The 23,651-nt window shown below is 41.1% G+C and overlaps 1 protein-coding gene across 5 annotated transcripts in view; it reads right to left on the reverse strand.

The window, feature by feature from the left end:
• The window catches only part of NHSL1 (NHS like 1), a 217,542-nt gene that overhangs the window by 102,376 nt on the left and 91,515 nt on the right, over positions 1–23,651 (reverse strand). The window contains exon 1 of one of the 5 annotated variants that reach the window (XM_077999466.1): positions 20,978–21,272. The exons of 3 other annotated variants lie outside the window; for them this stretch is intronic. In XM_077999466.1, coding sequence (XP_077855592.1) covers positions 20,978–20,993 — 16 coding nt within the window. In that variant the 5' untranslated portion in view covers positions 20,994–21,272. Of the gene's footprint in view, positions 1–20,977; positions 21,273–23,651 lie in introns of those variants that run through there. One more of the 5 variants, XM_015137359.3, reaches the window with a different exon arrangement.

Below are 23,651 nucleotides of genomic sequence, written 5' to 3' on the forward strand. Positions count from 1 at the left end.
CTTGCCATGTGAGTCCTGGAAGCTTAATGTCTCTGGGCGTTGGATTTTTCACCTCTGTAATGATAGGCTGGCACTAGTTGAGCTCTAAGTTTGATTTTAGGTGCAATATTGTGTCATACTGACAAAAAATAGAATGTTTCAGCCCTATCAAAAACAGGAAGGGGCTGAGCACAGTGGCTTACGCCTATAATCCCAGCACTTTGGGAAGCCAAAGTATACACACTGCTTGAGCCCGGGAGTTGGAGACCAGCCTGTGCAACATAGCAAGATTCTCTCTCTACAAAATATTAAAAAGTAGCCAGGTGTGGTGGTGCACACCTGTAGTCCCAGCTACTCAGGGTGGCTGAGTGGGAAGATCACTGGAGTCCAGGAAGTCGAGGATATAGTGAGCTGAAATCATTCCACTACATTCCAGCCTGAACAAAGAAGTGACACCTTGTCTGAAAAAAAAAGGAGGGAAAAGATTCAGTCCTATATGCTCGCTCCATAATGTACTCAAAGCTAGAATATATAAAATCAGGATGTACTTTGTTGCCAAATAAAAAAACAAAATAAAAATGAAGGTTAGCTGGGTTGATACAATGAGGGTACATAGGGGAGTTTTTATTTTTTATTTTTTTTGAGACAGAGTCTCGCTGTGTTGCCCAGGCTGGAGTGCAGTGCCACGATCTCGGCTCACCTCAAGCTCTGCCTCCCAGGTTCACGCCATTCTCCGGCGTCAGCCTCCAGAGTAACTGGGAGTACAGGCGCCCACCACCACGCCAGGCTAATTTTTTTGTATTTTTAGTAGAGACAGGGTTTCACTGTGTTGGCCAGGATGGTCTCAATTGCCTGACCTCGTGACCCGCCCGCCTCGGCCTCCCACAGTACTGGGACTACAGGCGTGAGGCACTGCGACGGGCCCATAGGGGAGTTTTAATGACTACTTAAGTGTTGGAGAAATACTTTGGGATCTGATAAGGAAGGCTTTTAGAAAAAAGAACGATTTGAAAATATTTAACCTGGCCAGGCGCAGTGGCTCACACCTATAATCCCAGCACTTTGGGAGGCCAAGGCGGGCGGATCACCTGAGGTCAGGAGTTTGAGACCAGCCTGGCCAACATGGTGAAACCCCATCTCTACTAACAATACAAAAATTAGCTGTGGTGGCAGGAGCCTGTAATCCCAGCTACTCGGGAGGCTGAGGCATGAGAATCACTTGAACCTGGGAGGAGGAGGTTGCAGTGAGCTGAGATCATGCTTCTGCACTCTATCCTGAGCAACAGACTCTGTCTCAAAAAAAAAAAAAAAAAGAAAGAAAAGATTTGGGCAAAAATAAAATAAAAAGAATAGAATTTTAAATGTGCTCCTGAGTTCCCAGATCATAATGTTAAAACATTCCATTTTGCAGTCAGGTGCAATGGCTCACACCTATAATCCCAGCACTTTGGGAGGCTGAGGTGGATGGATCACTTGAGCTTAGGAGTTTGGGACCAGCCTGGGCAACATGGCAAACCTCTGTCTCTAAAAAACACAAAAATTAGCCACGCCTGGTGGTGCTCACCTGTAGTTCCAACTACTGGGAAGGATGAGGTGAGAGGGTCAGTGGAGCCTGGGAAGTCAAGGCTGCAGTGAGCCAAGACTGCACCACTGCACTCCAGCCTGGGTGACAGAGTGAGCCCTATCTGGAAAGACAAACAAAACTTCCTATTTTACCATACACAGTGCTCACTCTTCTCCCTTTTTCTATTGTACGGGGCACTTCCCTGCGCTCTCCACTTTCACCCAGAACACCTGTAAATATATGAAACAAACTCCAGTGGGTTTGCCATTTTCCTCCTATTTTTATGATAAGCTTTTTCAATGTTTCTTTATACTTTACCTCGAGTTGGGGGCTTAATTTTTATTCTTTTTTATTTTAAAAATATATGAGCTTACTAATTTCCCTCTGCATATAGTTTTGGTCACATCCCGTGAGTTTTGAAATGTAACTTTAAATCATTAATTTCTAAAAAAGTCTGCTTTTAAAATTTAAATATCCTTTTTCTTGTGTTTTTAACCACTATACTAATGAATTTCAAAATCAGCTGATACATGGTCTGAAATTGAACAGAATCATCTTGATAGCATTGATAAAGTTTGCCATTCATGGTGGTTTCGGGAATTCCACCAGCATCTATCCTGCTTCTTTGGGCTTAAAGATACACTTCAGAACCGCACTCCACCCTGTCATGTGTCTAACATTAGTGTCTTTGTCTTTGCTTTGGGGCGTTTAAACAAGAAAGCAAACTGAGCCAGCTGTGTAGGCAGCACACAAATCTGAGCCTTCGCTCTTCCTCTACCCTATTGACATATGAGGTCAAGACCAGCGCTGGGAGGCTGCATTGGATTGTGTGCAGATAAGGATTTCTTTCATGGTTACATATTTGGGAAACTAAGATTAAGTACAGAAGGGGAAAAAAAAACACTATGAAACACCAAAAATCATAGACATTTAGAGGATCATTCTGAGTTTGCTTACAAATGGCAGTCTGGGAGTCTAAAACGAGGAGGGCAAAAGTGCCCCCGGCCCCAAAAAATTTTTTTAAAAGTTTGTTCTTTTTTAAATCTGAAGTGACAAAAGACTAATAAGGCTTATGAGGCTTGCAGCACCATGAAAACAAATCCCTCATTTGCATCCATGAATAGCGGCTGAATTTATAGCTCAAGATAAATGGCAAGTCAGAGAGCAGCCGGATTACCAGTGTCCAGGCATTTGTTGAAAGCATTTACATATGAACAGTCGAAAGAAGTGGGTACATACTACGCCCGTTACCAATCCACTTAGGAGACTGAAAACCCAAAGTGAAAAGATCCTCTTTGAGGCTCCAGCGTGACAAATACCAGTTAGATTTTCAGAGGTTGTGTAGCATTGAACACACACATGACAGAAAGAAAAATAGTAGTTAACAGTTCCTGGGTCTAGCCAGGTTCCAAGCAAGCTTTGCATGCATTGCCCCATTTAAAGTTCATGAAGCCCTTATGAGTTAGGGAATTACCATCTGTGTAGTCGAGATGAAAGAGCTGGGACCCCGGGAAGTTAAGTGACTTGCCACATACTTCTACTGGCTGAGCCAAAGTCATTAGTGATTAGAAAGCCTCAAACAAGAGCCTGTGAACTGAATGCCAGACTTTTCCTTTTATTTACGCTTCTTACATTCCTCCTCTGAGCTAAGCAGGCCATATTCCAATCCATATTTTGTAGTGTACTGGAAACTGGTAAATTATACGTATACAACTCAAGGTGACTGTGGAGAGAAAGCAAGTTATTTGACATAATTATAAAGCTATACAAGTAAATATAATTCCAGATGATTACATAAGCCTAAAATACCAAGATTTTATTTCTTGTATTACTTTTTAAGATATATTCCTAATACTCAGAGAATAGCCGGAGTAACAGAGAAGCAAAGGAGAGCTGCGGAACAGAGTGAAAGAGACAAAGGTATCCATTCAGAAGGAAGGGATGAGCTCATCTTTAGAAGAAAAACAAAATCAAGGCAGATATGAGTTGACAACTGTGCCAAGTTCTGGAGTCCAGGAAGAAAGGAAGTGGAGAGTGACAATTTACCTGCCAACCTAACCTGCCTTTTAAATTTTCATTCTTTGACTAGTCATTCAAGAAGTTACCTATAATTCTTGTTATTTGATGTTTTGAGAGGGATAAATGTATAATTCATGATTTGTTCTCTAGACAAACAAAGGCAGTAACCATTTAATTTCTTTTTTTGTTTGTTTGTTTTTTTTTTTTTTTGAGACGGAGTCTCGCTCTGTCGCCCAGGCTGGAGTGCAGTGGCCCGATCTCAGCTCACTGCAAGCTCCGCCTCCCGGGTTTACGCCATTCTCCTGCCTCAGCCTCCCCAGTAGCTGGGACTACAGGCGCCCGCCACCTTGCCCGGCTAGTTTTTTGTATTTTTTTAAGTAGAGACGGGGTTTCACCATGTTAGCCAGGATGGTCTCGATCTCCTGACCTCGTGATCCACCCGTCTCGGCCTCCCAAAGTGCTGGGATTACAGGCTTGAGCCACCGCGCCCGGCCAACCACTTAATTTCTAAAAGGTGAGGGATTAAACAGGATTATCAACTCTGTTAATTTCTAACTGCTATTATTTATCATCCTCTACAGACACAATTGTTCTCTATTTTGATACCAAGTCAACTGTTTTAATATGGACAGATTCACCACATTGGCAAAACACAGACCAGACTTAAGTCTTTGTCTATCCTGTACATGACAAGTAAAATGAACGGTTTTTAGAATTGCAGTAAGAGAATACAGTATTTCCGGAATGAAGTCAAAATCAAATCCTCTCTTCTCATTAACAAGATTAGTACGTTTCCAGTATTTGGGGTTCAAGGGCGCCTTTGACAAACAGCATGGTCCTCATAAAGGTGACATTAGAAAAACAGTGCTGAAAAGTAAACATCTCAAATGTCCTATTTTTTACAAAACACTTGGAAAAATTGAGAATGAGCCTTTGATATTCTACTACCCAAAACAATCTTCATTCCTTGAATTTATTATTGTTAACCTCTCCTGCACAAAGTCAGCATATAATAGCATAAGATTCCCTTGACTGATGTCTCCACTGGGGCCTTTAGAAGTCTGAGACACACTTCGGAGCAAGCACTGGGTCAACTATGATGTGCCAGGGGTCAGGGAAAGATCTTGCATCAGCCAGAAATAAAGACTGCCTTGCAGGTGTCAGAAAGGTCATTCAATTTTGGTGTTTGTCAGACATCGTCCAATATTAAGGTCTACTGGAAATCAAATCTTTCTAATAGAAAGGTTCCCAAAGCAAGACACTCCTGTCCCTCAACTCCATTTTTGTTTTGTTTTAATGATGCAGTAGTTTTCTACAGCCTTTCTAAAGGCTCATTCTCAATGTTGCCTTTATGAGAGCCATGTCACATGCTGTTATAACAACTTACCATGAATTTAGCACCTGCAGATAATACCCATTTATTATCTCACAGTTCTGCAGGTTAGCAGTCCAGTGGGCTTGGCTGGGGGCCTTGCTTAGGGTCTCACAAGGCCTAAACTTAAGAGTCGGCCAGCCTGGGCTTTTATCTGAAGGCTATGCAGAAGAATCAGCTTCCAAGCTCATTGTTGGCAGAATTCAGTTCCTTCTCATCTCCTACTGCTCCCTCTATCTTCAAACCAGCAACAGCACACTGACTCCTCACCTGAAGAATCTCTCAACTTCCCCTCTGCCATCAACCGGAGAGAGCTCTGCTTTTCAGTGCTCCTCTGATGACACTAGGCCCACTTGGATAATCCAGGCTAATCTCCCTTTGGTAAGGTCACTGATTAGTAACTTTAATGACATCTGAAGAGGCCCTTTTTGCCATATAGTGTAACATACTGACAGACATGGCAGGAATAAAAGTCACAGGGGTAAAAATTTTTGCCTATCATATTCAGTAGACTGGTGTTGTTTTCCATTATTTGAATTATTTAATTCCAGAAGACTCAAACAGACCATTTTGCCTTAATAATCAATTACAGATTACAATGGTGTGAATGTTTGTCTCCCCAAAATTCTTATGTTAAAATCCTAACCCCCAATGTGATGGTATTAGGAGGTGGGGCCTTTGGAAGGTGATTAGGTCATCAGAGTGAAGACCCCATGAATGGAATTAGTGCACCTATAAAATTAGTGCACCTATAAAAGAGGCCCCAGAGAAATGCAAATTAAAACTGCAATGAGATACCACCTTACTCTTGCAAGAATGACCATGTTGGCATGGATGTGGTGAAAAGGGAACACTTTCACACTGCTGGCAGACCTGTAAACTAGTACAACCACTATGGAAAACAGGACGGAGATTCCTTAACGAACTCAAAGTAGAAGTACCATTCGATCCAGTAATACCACTACTGGATACCTACCCAAAGGAAAAGAGGTCATGATATGAAAAAGATACACGCACATGCATGTTTATAGCAGCACAATTTGCAATTGCAAAAACATGGAACCAGCCTAAATGCCCAACAACCAAAGAGTGGATAAAGAAAATGTGATATATATACCATGGAATACTACTCAGCCATAAAACTGAGTGAAATAATGCTCTTTGCAGCAACTTGGATCGAGCTGGAGGCCATTAGTCTAAGTGAAGTAACTCAGGGATGGAAAACCAAATATTGTACGTTCTCACTTATAAGTGGTAGCTACTAAGTGAGTCACCAAATATAGCGATATATAGCTATGTGGATGCAAAGGCATAAAAATGGTATAATGGACTCTGGGGACTCGGGGGAAAGGATGGGAGTGGGGTGAGGGATAAAAGACTACATGTTGGGTAGGGCATACACTGCTCAGGTGGCAAGTGCACCAAAATCTCAGAAATCGTCACTAAAGAACTTATCCATGCAACCAAAAACCACCTGTTCAATAGTTTTTGACTACTGAGATATAATTTAAAATAATTTTTTTTAAAAAAAGAGGCCACAGCTTTCTTCCCTCTTTTTCCATGTGAAAATACTATGAGGAGACGGCAGTCTGCAACCTGGAAGAGGAACCTCACCAGAATTTGTGCTGATACCTTGATCTCAGACGTCCAGCCTACAGAACTGTGAGAAACACAATTTGTGGTTTACAGGTCACCCAGTCTATGGTTATAGCAGTCCGAACTAAGATATAAATCAATCATTAAACTGTTTGTATTTTCTTGAATGGGTTCATATTTTCAGTTTTCACCACCATTCCAGGTAATAAACAGCATCACTCCTAGTCTTGAATTAACTGCCTTTGCTTGACAATATCCATGTTAATTTACTCTTACAGAATATTGTGGTACTCCTTCTTAAATACAATTTTCCAGGGCAAGGCGTGGTATTCCAGGTAAGAACGGTCAGTTTGTAACTTCAAATAAGGGGGCAGGGTAAAGCTTTCCATTTTGTTTCTGTTTTTCTTAGATCTACTTCATTTGTCAACCATTTTGTTTCTCTTCTTTTTTCTGAAACAGGGTCTCACTCTGCTGCCCAGGCTGGAGTGCAATGGCACCATCTCGGCTCAATGTAGCCTTGACCTCCACTTCAGCCTCCACAGTAGCTGAGACTTCAGGTGTGTGCCACCACATCTGGCTAATTTTTTTGTCTTTTTGTTTTCTGTTTTTGTAGGGACAGGATTTTGCCATGTTGCTTAGGCGGGTCAACTCCTGACCTCAAGTGATCCGCCTGCCTCAGCCTTCCAAAGTGCTGGGATTACAAGTGTGAGCCACAATACCTGGCTAATTCTTTTTCTGATATTAAAGCAGATGATACATCAGAATTTTCCTTTATATCTTAAATTTTTTTCCATTATTAACAAGGTAATTTAGCCAATACTTATGTGCTTCCTGGCATCAACGGCAATGAACAATATACATTCCCTGCCCTCTAGGTTCTTATTGCCTAGCACAAGAAAACAGACAGCTGTATGACACTCTGATAGGCAATACAGAAAAGGGTTACTAACCAGCACTGGAATATTATGGAGAACTTCCAAGAGGAGGTAACCTCTGAACTGAATCCTATAAGTCTAATCTAAAGATCAGGTTGAAGCAACAGCAGAGAAGCAGATATTCCCTCAAGGCAGAGGGTCCTGGCATATGCAAAGGAAGGTGAACACAATGGGAAATATGGATGGGGGAAGAGGCTACTGAGAATTGAAGCTCAAGAAGAAAATAAGGAAGCATCCTATCATGAAGGGCTCCTATATATCATGTTAGGGAATTTATACTTCATCCTGAAGGCAATGGAACGGTGGTGGTAGGGAACTGAAGAATTTTTAACCGGAGAAGAAACAGTTGTGATGTGTTTTTTTCATTCTGGATAGAGTTTGGAGAAGGAATGCTAGGTAATTAGCCTAGGATCCGGAAGTCAGGAGCCTAATAACAAAGGCATGAGATGCTAACAGTCACCTCATTGAGGCGGTGGTGACTCACGGCCTGGAGAGAAGGGATGGAATTGACAAGAAGTACAAGAGAATGGGAGAGGAGAAGGAAAGAGGATTCCTAGTTTCTGGCTACATTCTGGGTATCTTATCTCATTTGATCCCCCCAAAAATCACCCCATCAAGCAAGCAGGGCAATCACTTCTATTTATTAGATGGCAACAAGTGGCTCAGAGTAGTTAGGTGGCTTATTCTGAGTCAATAAATGCTAGACTTGGGATCAGAAACTCTGATTCCTAGGTTAGGGGTCTTTCTGTTTTACATGCAGAAATTTTACTCATAGGTAATAGCATCATGGAAGATTCCAGGTTCATCCCGAATGTGTAATCTAATAAGATCTCAACTTGTCATTAAAATGACGATCCCACTTACAAGACAGAAGCTGAAAAGGCAGCCTATTGGAGGTCAAGGTTCCTACAACTTTTAATAACCATAACAGTTCACAGAAATAAAGGGGAAGGAATGAAGTCCTTAAGGTAGCCAAGCACTTAATTACTCAACAGATTAACAGAGTACCTCCAGGTGCACTCTGACATGGGGTCTTGAGTAATAATCAACTTGCTCAAATAGTACCTAAAAGACAAAAACACATAGTGACTTGATTGTGAACACATTTAGAGAAAATGAGGAACAAATGCAATGGCAACAGAATGAAATACATACAGGGAAACCCTAGAAAATAATCAAATGGACCTACAAATTTAGAACAAAGGGTAGAAAGACCAAATGAAATAAAACTTCAATGAATATTACTATTTTAAAAAAATTACCGCCGGGCACAGTGGCTCACGCCTGTAATCCCAGCACTTTGTGAGGCTGAGGTGGGCAGATCACCTGAGGTCAGCAGTTCAAGACCAGCCTGACTAACATGGAGAAAACCTGTCTTTACTAAAAATACAAAATTAGCTGGGCCTGTAATCCCAGCTACTCAGGAGGCTGAGGCAGGGTAATTGCTTGAACCCGGGAGGTGGAGGTTGCAGTGAGCCAAGATCACTCCATTGCACTCCAGCCTGAGCAAAAAAAGTGAAACTCCATCTCAAAAAAAGAAAAAAAAAAAAACCACACACACACACACACACACACACACACACTTAAATGATGACTGCTAAGAGAAATAATCTCATATTTCTGAAAATAATTTTTTTTTCTGTCTATGATCAATTGCCCATTCATGGGACTATGCATTGGAGTGTTTTTCTAAAACACTGAAAACCCTAGAGTGAGGAAAGTGCTTAGATAAAGGGTGTGTTTTTCCTTGGTGAGTAAATCCTTAATCCTTTTTAGTCAAGAGAAGTGTAGCCACTTCAGAGTGATGCTTGAGAAGGGCCAGCAGGGAATGGGCCATTCTCCAGATGGTGACCTGCCACTTCTAAGAGCAAGAAGCTACACGGGAAGCTTGTCTCCCTTCCAGTCACCATGAAGCTGAGACTCATTTGTTCTGAATGTTTAAATGTCTAGAAACACATTAAATTTTCTCCTCCTCTATGACCAGCTTCCACATGCTACAGGCCATTAATGATTGAAACTGTTTCATCAGATTTTTTGATTGAGCTGCTACAAAAAATGAAACTCAGAATTAAAAATCTTTCTTGCTCTGCTAATTAATAGCCTGCGTATTTTCAGTCCCATTGAAATTTGTTTGCATAGAGAGTGATGGTTAAAGTCTTTTTACCGAAACCAGATTAAATATTAATATTTCATTCCTTTAATCAGCAATATCTACTGGAATTCTTCTGGATCAAGTTAATGGACTTAGCCCTCAAGGAGCTTACAATCTAGCAGGAAAACCAAAGGACCCTCGGTACATGACGACCACACAAAAAAAGAGGATTCATGTCCCATAGAACGTGCAAATCCCACTCAGTGAGTTGGACTGGATCCTACTCTCCATTTTAATAATGCTATGAAAGAAAAGGAGCACTCTGAAAGGGTAAAATACCCTGTACTTACCAGCAAAGTCTTTTTCATAGACTTCATCACACATCAATCTCGGCACAAGAGATATATGCATACAAATAAAAACTAACCTGGCTCCAACATTTAAGTTAGTTCTTCTACAGGCTCCCTGCTGATTATTTCTAACTTAATCCCTATCAATAAAGCCATGGGAATCAGTTTTCCAAAATTCCAACAGAAACTCTATCAAACTCAGTTAATAAAGCCCAAAGGTAAATCTCTGTGGCTGCATTTAGTACACAGATTGCCACTTTTAATGATAAAATGAGATGGGGTGGAACAATCCTCACTTGCATTAAGGAAAAGATGGAGGAGTCTCATTAAAGACCATACCTTCTAGGAGCATCAAACAAGAGCACGACTCAGCTGGGACAGTAGTTCTGGCAGGGAAAACTTTGCCTTTTCTGCCAGACTAAAGGTTTGATGCAGCTGCAAGTTCTGTAGCTGAGAAAACACTTTCTCCTCGTAGGTTTATTTCAAGCCTGTGATTGATATTTCAAAAATAAAGAGAAATTGTCAAGACGAGCTTTTACTCCGAGTGAAATGAGGCTTTAAAGCAAGGACTGGCACGATATCGCTTGTCTTAAAAGATTTACTCGGGCTACTGGGTTGAAAGCAGGCTGTAAAGGGAAGCTATTATCATAATCCAGGTGAAATTCAGGCTAAGCAGGTAGCAGTTCAGATGGTGAGAGAGAGTCAGATAATGCGGAAAAAAAATTAATATAGTCAATAGAATTTTCTGCCAAATTGAAGGTAGGAATAAGAAAAAAAAGTAGTTGGCTGGGCACAGTGGCTCAGGCCTATAATTCCAGCACTATGGGAGATAAAGGCAGGAGGATGGCCTGAACCCAGGAGTTCGAGACCAGTCTGGGCTACACAGTAAAACCCCACCTTGACAAAAAAAAAAAAAAAAAAATAGCCAGGTATGGTGGTGCATGCCTGTAGTCCCAGCTATTCAAGAAGCTAAGGTGAGATTACTTGAGCCCAAGAGGTCAAGGCTGCAGTGAGCCATAATTGTGCCACTGTACTCCAGACTGGGCAACAGAACAAGAAGATCCTGTCTCCCCTCACGACACCCCCTTACCAAAAAAAGAAGTCATAAATGACTTCAAGGTTTTTGGCCTAAGCAACTGGAAGGATGGATTTGCCATGAAACGGGGAAGTCTGCAGTGGGATAGGTAGGGGTGGGGGACAGGAGTTTTGATATGTTCATAAGGTCAGTTAGACATCCAGGTGAAAATGTGGCAGCTGGATATTCGTATCTGCAGTTCAGTACACCAAATACCAGACTGCCTTACTGTAAAACAGCAAAAGACTCATGACATTGACTAGGGAATTATCGTAAAGTGAGAATTTTCATTGTGCGGTGACGATCTGCTCTGGCAGAGAGAGCCTGTTCTTTCACTTCCCTACAGGGCATCCATACAGACTGATCTAATTTTAGACATGACACTGAGCTAGTTGCTGGGGGGCCACCGTCAAGCAAGAGACAAAGGAGGGTGGCTATTCACACACAGAGGTTGAAGGTTGCTTTCCAAAATTAAAAAGAGGGCAAGGGAAAATTAGAGTAAAGGAAATCTAGTCAAACATAGTCCAAAACAGCAGTCTAGGAGAAACCTGTGGTATGGCACGTGTTAAACGAATCTCATTTATTTTAGGGGCTCCAGTTATCCCCTAGCTCACAGACACTTCATCTTTTGCAGATAACACACCAACAATGGATCCATTCTATGATTTCATGAAGGTGAGTGAGGACTGGGGAGCGACTAAGACAAACTCATTTTCAGCCAAGTGTGTTATCATAAGGCAAATAACATACAAACAAGGATTTATGATATTTGCCATATCAACCAACATCGACTTTCTGTGGCAAGCAGAAACGACACTGGATGTTTTAGCATCCATCTCTATCAGCCATCTCTATAGGAGCAGTCTTGTAAACCCAAACCTAAAAGTGATGGCAAACATCAAACTAATGTTTTATATTTAAATCATGCTTACAGACATCACAACTTTACTCATCTGCATTCAATCTTTTCAGCGTTTATAAACTCCGCATTTTTGGAGAGGTGGACATATGTCATCTTTTTCTTTTTTTTTTACTTTAAGTTCTGGGATACATGTGCAGAACATGCAGGATTGTTACATAGGTATACATGTGCCATGGTGGTTTGCTGCACCCATCAACCCGTCATCTAGGTTTTAAGCCCCGCATGCATTAGGGATTTGTCCTGATGCTCACCCTCCCCTTTCCCCCTACTCCCGATATATGTCATCTTCTGAGTATGCTACTGATTTTAAACTTCCATCGTAATTTACTGACTGACAATTCAGTTGGACAACTCCTACACTCCCTGGCCTCTTCTCTCTGAGATGAAAAATAGGCTGCCAATTACTGGTAGAAGAAGAAATACAACAAGAAGAGAAATAACCCATAATTAAGGGGAGCTCGTTCCCAATTCCTCAGTACAGCAGTCAACCTAAACTAAGGACATTTCCACCTATATAAGGATAAAACCGTCCTCCCACAGATTTCTCTCCTCCTGATGTGAAAAGAGTTTGTAAAAATAAAACAATTTTATAAAAGGCACCATCTTGAGCAGTTCAAATCTTGTTGTAAATTTTTATCAAGTATTTGTTCTGCCAGGAAACATTTCCAAAAAGGAAAGGTTTTGTCTCAATTGCTGTGGCAGCAAACACTTCCGTTGGAGCTGTTAGAGCAGTATCAGGATACTCTCACTGGCTTACATAGCTTTCAAAATATTTGTGTTGCTACCACGCTCCTTTGCCAATATATGTGACTTGTAATACTTTTTTATTCATCTGGATGTATTTATACAACTGTGTAGGTCCAGAAAACTTTTTAAAACTTGGCGTAAATATGCTGTGATGAAAACTGAGAAATACATCTGCCTTTCTCACTATGCAGAAATACCATATTTGCAAATTAGGGTACAAATCAGTCTTTACTTTCACAAGCCCAAATTAAGCCCTTAGAGAGGTCAAATTTAAATAACATCACTATATATTACAGAGAAAATACCAGCATCTTATGTAAATTATTACTTAATCCTCACTATTCTATTAGGCAGGATCCAGTATCAGAGCTACGGAGATCTTTACTCCAGGGATAAGCAGATATGATTAATGGATAGAGCTGGGATTTCTTGAATATTCTTTACAAACCTGTGTTAATTATTTGGGTTATTTGGGTCATGATTAGCAGGGAAACCCTTTACAAAGTCTCTGGCTTTGCTTTGTTCGCAAAGTCAATCTTGGGGAAAGAAGAACCCCCGAAAGCTGGCACAAGAAGCAGCACCTTTACAGCGGGCAGGAAAACAACCAGAAGTCTTGGGACTGAAGAGACCCAGACCAGTGAGAAGTCCAGAGCATCAGAGAGGAAGAGTTTCCTGGGGGTAGGAACAGTGACTGGTGCATGGTAAGTGCTCATCAACACTCAATGAAATTAACACACCCCAAATTCTATCAAAATATTTTGGTCAGAGTTGATGAACTTCAGAGGTATTTCAAAATATCAACAAATCTTGGATACCCTTTGACATATAATTAGCCACCTTGGGAGAATATTGACCTCTTTTGCATAAAATACTGGGTATTCGGTTACAGCAAAACTTTTCCAGGAAAAAAGACGGGACTTGAGCTTCCTTTGTCCTCTTAAAATTAGGAAAGGGTCTAGATAAAGCAAAAGTACAAATCTGTAGGAGATGGCTAAGGAAGGAGAGATAGAGTACCACCACTGGGGCTAGGTGTGTTCATATACTTCATTTTCTTTTGCCATGCCATCCCACGTAGCTAACACCAAGGCATTTTCTGAGGCCCCTTTCTCATTTACTCTGTTTGGAATCAGAAAAGTTGCCACTCTCAATGTCTGGTATAACCCAGTTTCCCCATGTGATCTTCTACCAAATCAAGCATCCTCTAGGCATCTGCCAGGCTCATCAGCCAGGCTCCTGTGGTCCCCTTTGCCTTCCCTTTCCTAAGAGACCACTCATCAAGTCACTATTCTTCCTCCCCTGACCCTGCTCGCAACGCTCGCGCCCTCGAGAGAGCAGAAGCATCTGTCTCAACTTTTATTCTGAAAGTTCCAGCAACAATGAACCTTGCACAGTTCACTCAGTGAAATAAAATGATGAAGAACATAGGTGGCCTCTTGTGGTCAGCAAAGCAGAGATTTTCTCTTTTGCTCTCAAATGCTGTCTTGCAAAATTTCACAAGTACAAACGTATGTTATCATCTGACCTTTTGAAAACTATTCTGTGCATATATAAATTCACTTAAAGTGTACTGCAACTTGTGGCTCCTAAAGTTCACTTTATGCTATTTATATCTTTTTGTTATAAGAAGACATTCCAAAGAAAAAGTGGTGATGAGCACTCACATTTCTCTTATCATGCACACCTCCCCCAAGTTAAACCCACAGTCAAGTCACTCCGGCCTTTTGTCTCAATGGCTCTCAGGGTTAATCACCTTTTGACAGTAACAACAACAAAAAAAGTTCTAAATGTAATCTAAGTTAACAAAGACTGATAAATTCACATAATCACCAGATACAAGATCAATGCTGCTGACATTAAATCAAATTATTTGTCATTCTGTTGGCTGTCAAATTAAGATCTCTTAATTTTAAATGCAATTGCTACATACGATTGTATAAAATAATTAATGTTCCCAATTTAAGACTACCCATCTTCCACCCCACATCCCCAATACCATATCCTGCCAAACTGTTTAATCATGCAAAATCTATTCATTGCTTAAAAACCCTCAGGTTGTTTTCAGCAGTATTTTCTTCTGATGTTTAACATAGAAAAATATATACCCCTGCATACCTTTGCACCTGGTTAATGGTGGTGACATGACGTCCTGAGAGGTAAACTGCCTTTATCACACGGGTCCATCTGCCTTGCCTATTAACTATCACCTTTGCTAACGTGTGTGTAGACTACTGACCACATCCTTGTAACTAGAAGGAGTTCAATATGGCTTAGGTGTAATACTGCTCCCCCAATGAGCCATCACAGAGGAGGACAGCTAAGGCGAGGTAGGGGGCCTAAAAAAGAGAGACATGAAAATCAGCAAATAAAGGAAACCAGAATAGGTAGAAATGGAACAGGAGATATTAAAATGAAGAGTTTAACTGAAATATTTGCTAATGCTTTCAGTAATTCAAGTTATTTGATTCAGTTCCACAAAATTACCCAGAGCATGAATCCTTGCACAGAGCATGCTCCAGAAACAAGCAGACCTCAAGTTCTCCTTGTTTTAGGCAGCAAAACTCTGTTAACTGCTCTTTTAGTCCATAGGGTAACATCTCAATATATAGTATTACACAACCTATTTAACATGGTAATCTGGCTTCTACTGCAACATATTTAAAAAACAGATTTTGATTATTCATGGAAGGAAAAAAAGACAACTAAAAAGCATGATAACGTTTTCAAGGAAAAGACAAAAGAAATAGAAGTCTAGCCAGCTTTGTTTCGTTTATTAAATTCCAAGGGCTTTCCCCACCAGTCTGAAAAATGCGTGTTATTACCACTGTGTTTATTAAAAGTGCTATTTTAAATTGCAGACTGAGCAAATGGGAATTCCGCTTGGTAGCTGTTGATTACCCACTAACAATTATATGCAATTTTAAATGAAAGGAGCAGGAAAGAACCAGAAAGAATTGTAGAACAATAGTTCTAAAAGCCACTGATAATTTATATAAAACTCGACATCTAAATGCATGATAGTAAAATGTCCAGAGTCAGACAGATGCCATATTCCCAGGGTTGCTTTGCATTTTGATTTTTAAAAATCTTTCAAAATGGTGCTCAGAATCAACTAGCATAAACTTTGCTCACTGATTATCTGATAGCTTATTACCAGATTTAACAAGAGGCTAGGGACCTTCCAGAGCAAATGGTTGCTTACTAGCTCACTTGAAAAATGCACTTGTTTGAGCACAGAAATAACAAATCTGTTTCTGATTCCTAACATTATTTTCCAAATGCTGCCAAGAAAAGAATCTAAGGAATTCTTTTACATACACAACATACACGAGACAACTGGAAAGAGGCCTGTGATCTGTTTCAGGGTACACAATGAGGAAGGATAGGGTTAGTTTCTAATATGAACTGCCCTTGTGGGAGCAGAGGCACATGCCTGAGATTGTTCATAGCTGTAATCTCCAACATAACTCTTTGCTATTATTAGACAACCTAAAGGCCTTCCTAAATCAGTAACTTGTGAAGCAAAAAAGAGTATAGACAGGACCCTGTCGTTCGGGGCATGCAGGCAGCTGGGACACACCCAATTCCACAGAATTTACCACTTTTCTGCTCCATGAAACTAGATTTCTACCTCTTGGAAGACACATAAAGGCTGAGGAAGGGAAAGAACCTAGTCCAACACAAACCAGGTAAAAAGTCCCTAGAGAGAATGCAAAATCAGGTAAAATCCATTAGTAAATTCAGGAACGTAAGGTCTATTATGCTCATAAAATACAGTGAAATTATTCCTGGAGCACAGAAGGATATATGTATGCATCCTGTCCCTATTAAAAGCAACATCAGGCCAGGTGTGGTGGCTCACGCCTGTAATACCAACACTCTGGGAGGCCGAGGCAGGCGAATCACTTGAGGTCAGGAGGTCGAGATCAGCCTGGCCAACATGGCGAAACCGCATCTCTAATAAAAGTACAAAAATTAGCCAGGCAAGGTGGTGTGCGCCTGTAGTCCCAGCCACTCGGGAGGCTCAGGCAGGAGAATCACTTGAACCTGGGAGGCGGAGGTTGCAGTGAGCCAAGATCACACTACTGCACTCCAGCCTGGGTAACAGAGCAAGACTCTGTCTCAACAAAATAAAAATAAAACCAACATCATTTAAAAAATATTACCTCATGTTTAAAACTCAACAGCAGAGAGTCTGCTTTAAAATTTTCAACGTTGTATAATAATCAAACCAATTATTTCAAAAGTACATATTTTAGCATGGTTCACTTTTGTTATACTAATAAGGGGGACTTAGCAACAAAGTCCCCTTTGAAGAGAAGGAGGATAAGCAGGAGAATGTTGAAAGACTGAGTCATCCAACAGACTGAGCTATCTAATGCAACCGTTTAAATTTTTGGCTCACACTGAGTTGACTGCAGTGAGCTAAGTTCAATTTTGTTTTTTGTTTTACCCCTTCTCAGCGGGATAAGAGTTCATGAAAGAAGCCGAATCGATTAAAGGAAATAAAAAGGCAACATTTTCCTTTGCATGACTGATCATAATGGGTATGTACATTTTCAACTCTTCTACTTACACATACAAACTCATCTTAAATTCGCATTGCCATAGTTTCAAAGGCATCCTCAAAGCAGCTAAGTTGGATATCATTCTTACAGTTCTCCATTAAACACACCTCCCATGCAGCTGCCCTCAAGCTACGTGATTTTACATGCTGTCCACTGAACTGGGTTGAATAGTGTCCTCCCAAAATCATGTCCGCTCACAACCCTGGAATATGACCTTATTTGGAAATAGGGTCTTTGCAGACGTAATTAATTAAGGTGAAGTGATATACTGGATTAAGGGTGGGCCCTAAGTCCAATGAGTGGTGTTCTTATCAGAAAAACATCTGACACAGAGACACAGCGAAACACACAGGAAAGAAGGCTGTGGGAAGACAGGCAGAAACTCAAGTGATGTTACCACAAGCCAAGAAATGCCTGGAGCCATCAGGAAGTGGAAGAGGCAAGGAAGAGTCTTTCCTGGAGCCTTCAGAGGGAGCATGGCCCTGCCAACTCCTTGATTTCAGACTTCTAGCCTCTAGAACTGTGAGAGAATACATTTCTGGATAAGCCACTCACTAAGCAGTAATTTGTTATGACAGCTCTGGGAAACTAATGCAGATTTGTCTACTAACCAGTGCCAGTAGAACAGTACTTCACTACCAGTCTATAACAAGATTAGTACAGGAAATGAGATTAAATGTTTAAGAACTTTTATAGCTGTTTGACAATGTGGTGATATCACACAAGCACATGATTTTATGTTTTACAAAATATCAGTCTGTAATGGTTTGGAAATTTCTTTTAAAAAGTCTTCACCGAAGTTAGAGAAGCACTGCAAAGATAATTAGTATTTATAAAGTTAAAGCTGATTTACTATAATTAAGAAATTTGCATTCGGAACCATTTCAGAGAAGTGTAATTATGTTCCACGTAGCTTTAGTAGTAAAAACATTTTATTCTAATTTTTATTTATTCTTTAAAAATTTTTTTCGAGACAGGGTCTCACCCTATTGCCCAGGTTAGAGTGCTGTGGCACAATCATGACTCACTGTAGCCTCGAACTCCTAGCTTCAAGCAATCCTCCCGCCTCAGCCTCCCAAGTAGCTGGGACTACAGTTCCATGTCACCACATCTGGCTAATTTTTTAATTTTTTTGTGGAGACAAGGTCTCCTTATGTTACCCAGGCTGGTCTTGAACTCAGGGCCTCAAGTGATCCTCCCTCCTCGGCCTTCTAAAGCATTGGGATTATAGGTTTGAGACATGGCACCTGGCCTATTCTACTTCTTAGAATAATCTGTCAATGGTACACACAGTAGTTTGCTATTAATCATATTACTTGCTATTAATCATATGATTAGCCACAATTCACTTCCCAGACCATAATGGATCACTTGCTACACAGTGAAGGAACACACCATGCCTTTGTTAGCCACAGAGACCTTAGCTGAACTTTACAGTACATCTTCCCGAAGACTGAGTGCTCAAATGTTGCACATACAAAATGTAGTTGGGAGAAGCTGATGTATCTGAGATACTTCAATAGCAAAGAGTGATTGCAACTATATGAGTTACCATAGTGACAGTAATGAGAAAGATGGCATCCTTCTTCAAGGAAGGCCAAATTGACACAAAGCTGAGTGGACCTGGCTTCAGAAAAGAAACAGTCTAAGTAGAGAAAAGGAAATCCTGCATCAATGTGGGAAGCGATCTGATTTAAATGTTTTCTTTCAGCAATTACAAGAAACACACAGGAACATGATTTAAACCAAAGGAAGAGCAATCATGTTTCCTTTAAAATCAATGCTAATCACAACCACATATGCAATAGCCCCTAGGACCTTGGCTAGCCACAGACCAATGAATGAAAGCCACTTTTCCAAAGTAAGAACAAAGCATCAACAAGTAGCTCTTACTATTCTTCTGCTTAATCTCACTCATCCTTACTTTATCATGGGCTTGCTTCATACGTAGGGCAAAGGACAACTTAAAAATTATTATTGTAAATCAAGAAGCTATAAGTCACAGGAAGCGAGTAGAAAGTCAACTGTTTGTCCTAGCTGCTGGCAGATCAGAGAACAGGCTTTAAAAGGGTGAGATTGTGGATTCCTGATTAGAACACACACTTCAGCGTAAAAGCACTTAGTTGTCATCACATGCCATACGTTTGAGTTTTTTAAGTTTTCTGAGTTACCACAGAAACTAAGAGTCCAAGAAAATGAGAGATTCTTTAATAAAATGAAATGGCTGCTATGGGAATGGGTGGAGAAAAATATGTTGAAGCTGCAGATGTCCTACCCAGTGACAATTCCACACCCATATTCAATTCGAAATTGTAAACCTTAAGCTATCATTGGATTGTAATGATTTCAGCTGCACTGTGGAAATTACACCAGGTAGCATGTACCTTCATCCAATAATACCACCGACTCTTCATACCTAAACTTTTTATAGAACAATTTTGTAAAGAAACAGTGTGATGAGAGCTCATAATGCCTTTCATCTAAAATTATTTTTCGGAAATACTTAAATTCATGTCAGCCCATGACTCCTTGGAAATCCACTGCAACTAGATACTCTCTGTAGTGAGAATTAATCGAATGCTTAAGGAGAGAAAAATGTGACGTTCCTTTTTGTTCTTACCCCTCAATTTCACCAAACTTGCACCTACTATATAAAGAAATATCCCAAACACCAAGTTCAATATTAAAGACTGGTGGGTTTTAAGGTGTCAAAAGAAGGTTAAAACTGCAAAGGCTGGGTCTACAAAATCCATGTCTATACCTCAGGAACAGACTTTGAGGACAAAGGAGCAATCCACAAGCAAATAAGCCAGGACCACTTTATTTCCAAAACTTGAAAAGATGTCAAGAATTTCCCATCAACAGAATGACATATACTGAAAGATATGAACAGAACGGTTCCAAGGAAATTCACCTCCCCCTCTACCCCCGGCCATTTCAACAATCACACAAACACACTCTCACATGCCTACAATAATTACATTATAACAAGAGTTGGAAGAAAAATAGAGTTGACTGAAAAAATAAATGCCTAAAGATGGAAAATACTTAGGAAGTACTATAATCCATATGTGGCCAGAACAAGAAGTATGTTCTTTTTTTTTTTTTCTCTTTTTTTTTTTTTTTTTTTTTTGAGACCGAGTTTCACTCTTGTTGCCCAGGCTGGAGCGCAGTGGTGCAATCTCGGCACACTGCAACATCCGCCTCCTGGGTTCAAGTGATTCTTCTGCCTCAGCCTCCCAAGTAGCTGGGATTACAGGCACCCGCCACCACGCCCAGCCTAGAAGTATGTTCTACAGTCAAATTAATTTCATTCCTAAGTTCACATAGTGAAGCTTAAAGCAATAGAATCTTTTACCCTTTTCTACTCATTCTAACTCTTTACAAGAACAACTCCTTACATGAAAACCTCTCTAATAGACTCATACTACCACTGTAAACTATTCCTATATTTATTAAGTTGATTTTAAAAACCTTCTTTTAAACTTTTAGCTACTTTTGTCTATAACAAAACACATACAAAACACATTCAAACACAGAAATATCCTTTCTGTCTAAAAGAGAATTCCATCTCCCCAGCAGGAGGTCTTTCTTCCTGTTTGCAACAAAAAAGAACAATGACTTTTTCACTTTCATACTTACAAAACTCCCTCAAACTTTGATTTTTACTGGAACCAGCTCTGTGATTTAGACTCTGATGCTAAATGACAATCTTCCCCAAGTAGAACTTTCCCACCCAAATGGGCACGAAGGCCCCTCACCTTTCAGGCAGAACATTCTGCAGCAGTTCCATGGAGGGGCTGTGCTCTGTGGTCTGATGAAGCCTGCAGTGCTAGGCACAGCTGTCTCCCAGCCCACCTCCTCAGCGCTCACTGCCAGAGAGCAGGGCGGCCAGCCAGCGCCTGTTACTCCAGGAAGCCACTGCCCAATCCCCAGCCTGCTGGGCTGTGCTGCTGACACCTCCCTATCTCTCCTGGGTTATTTCACACCATGGAATCAGCCTGCGATCATCTTGAAAAGGGAAGGGAGCCAGGGGTTAGCAGTCACCGTTCATACAGTCCAGTGCAGACCAGCCCAAGGGTGAGCCCATTTGTTTGTGCTTCTCTCTCAGCATTTTCCACCACAGCGGATGCAGCTCTTCACGTGACCAACGACACAAAAAAGAAATCACTCGATTCAGTTTAACCTTTTGCTATTTTATTATGACTTACTATTTATGTAATTATGACTTACTATTCACTGACTTCATTATTCCTTTTCTGTTCACATGCTCCCCTTTTTTTTCTAATATAGAGCAAACCATATACTGGTACATAATTAACACTGCACATTATAATAGGAAACTTTGCACTCCATTGTCTGGGTCTATGTAAATGAGTGAATATATGTGAAATGCTCTTTTGGTCCCAGACAAATCATAAGCACTAAGTAAGTGCTACCATTACTACTACATACTACTATTTAAAAACGGGGTGGGCATGGTGGCTCACACCTATAATCCCAGAACTTTGGGAGACCAAGGCGGGAATATCACTTGAGCCCAGGAGTTTGAGACCAGTCTGGGCAACACAGTGAGACCCCATCTCTTAAAAAAAAAAAAAAATTATCTGGGCATGGTGGCATGCACCAGGGGTCCCAGCTACTTGGGAGGCTAAGGTGGGAGGATTGCTTGAGACCAAGAGGTAGAGAGTGCCTTGGCCATGATCATGCAACTGCACTCCAGCCCAGGCAACAGAGTGAGATCCTGTCTCAAAACAAAAAACAAACAAACAAAAAACAAGAAAGCCCCTTGAATATTAGGATAAAACTGTGAAGCATGTTATACTTCTATGGCATCATTTTTTTCAAATGAGGAAACAAAGGCAGCATTAGATTATGCAAATTTCTAACTCTGTTGTGGCTATGATGAGATCAGTACATTTCTTCCCCTCCACTGGAAAGCTAAATTCACTCTGGCAAGCTCAAGGTTACTTGATTGCAGACTCTCAAACACAGGTGGAAAGTGGCAAAAGGAATCTTACGACAGATCTGAAGAGAAACAGACCACAAATACTGCCTCAGGAGCACCCTGCTTGAAAAGTACCGTCTGAACCATAAGTGGCCCTGTGGTCCTTCCCCACAGAGACATGAGAGTCTCCTGGCTCAGGAAGTGGCCATTGTTCACAGGACCCGTTGCTGTTTGCAGGTCTTCCTTTTGACTCCACAGGATGCAGGAAACTGACTCACAGAACCAATCTATCTATCTGTCTGTGTCCTGGGGTGCTCACTGCCACACACTAAGGATGCTCTATGTTCTTTTGGCTTTCGATAGATGGTTCAGCATATCCCAGTGGGGTTTCTGCTCCCTGTCACCCTGAATCACCAATAGCACCTGGGTAATAAATATGTTATCTACCATAAGGAAGTCACCGTACTAGTTTCCATAATCACAAGAATATATAAGAGGTCTCTCGCCAGAAGCTAGTTAGGATTTAAAAAAAAAAAAAAAAAACCTGCATTGGGAATGATTAACAGTGATATTAACTCTTCTTTTTTTTTTTTTTTTTTTTGAGACGGAGTCTCGCTCTGTCGCCCAGGCTGCAGTGGCATGATTGCGGCTCACTGCAAGCTCTGCCTCCCAGGTTCACACCATTCTGCTGCCTCAGCCTCCCCAGCAGCTGGGACTACAGGCACTCGCCACCACGTCCAGCTAATTTTTTCATATTTTTAATAGAGACGGGGTTTCACCGTGTTAGCCGGATGGTCTTGATCTCCTGACCTTGTGATCCGCCCACCTCGGCCTCCCAAAGGGCTGGGATTACAGGCGTGAGCCACCGCGCCTAGTCTGATATTAACTCCTAGAACAGAATGGGAGGGAACCTCATAGCTCATTTCGTTTGTGTAAACCATGAGGTGATTGATTCACCTAACAAACAAGATCAAAACCAGACCAGCTGATTAGCCTCTTCCATCTCACCACGGGACTCTCTCCATGGCTGATCTGAGTTATTCTCTGTCCTCTCCTGTTCTGAGTAGTCCCTCCCACGTAATTTACGAATTACAGAGGTATTCCTGAAAATATTTTCATGGGTTACATTCAACTTTTGGAATTGTATATAGAGAGAAAGCAGCTCCTACCTTGGAGACTTAAGACTTTTGAACACAGGCTAATACACAGGGTCTCGGGGGATTAGGTGCATTTAACAGCACTCTGAATACTCACAGTTTAAGCCCTTTTTTTTTTTTTTTTTGAGACGGAGTCTCGCTCTGGATGGAGTGCAGTGGCACAATCTTGGCTCACTGCAACCTCCACCTCCTGTGTTCAAACAATTCTCTGCCTCACCCTCCCAAGTAGCTGGGATTACAGGCGCCCGCCACCATGCCCGGCTAATTTTTTTTTTGTATTTTTAGTAGAGACACGGTTTCACCATCTTGGCCAGGCTGGCCTTGAACTCC

Source organism: Macaca mulatta, chromosome 4, assembly GCF_049350105.2.
Source record: "Macaca mulatta isolate MMU2019108-1 chromosome 4, T2T-MMU8v2.0, whole genome shotgun sequence".
Classification (NCBI taxonomy): Eukaryota; Metazoa; Chordata; class Mammalia; order Primates; family Cercopithecidae; genus Macaca; species Macaca mulatta.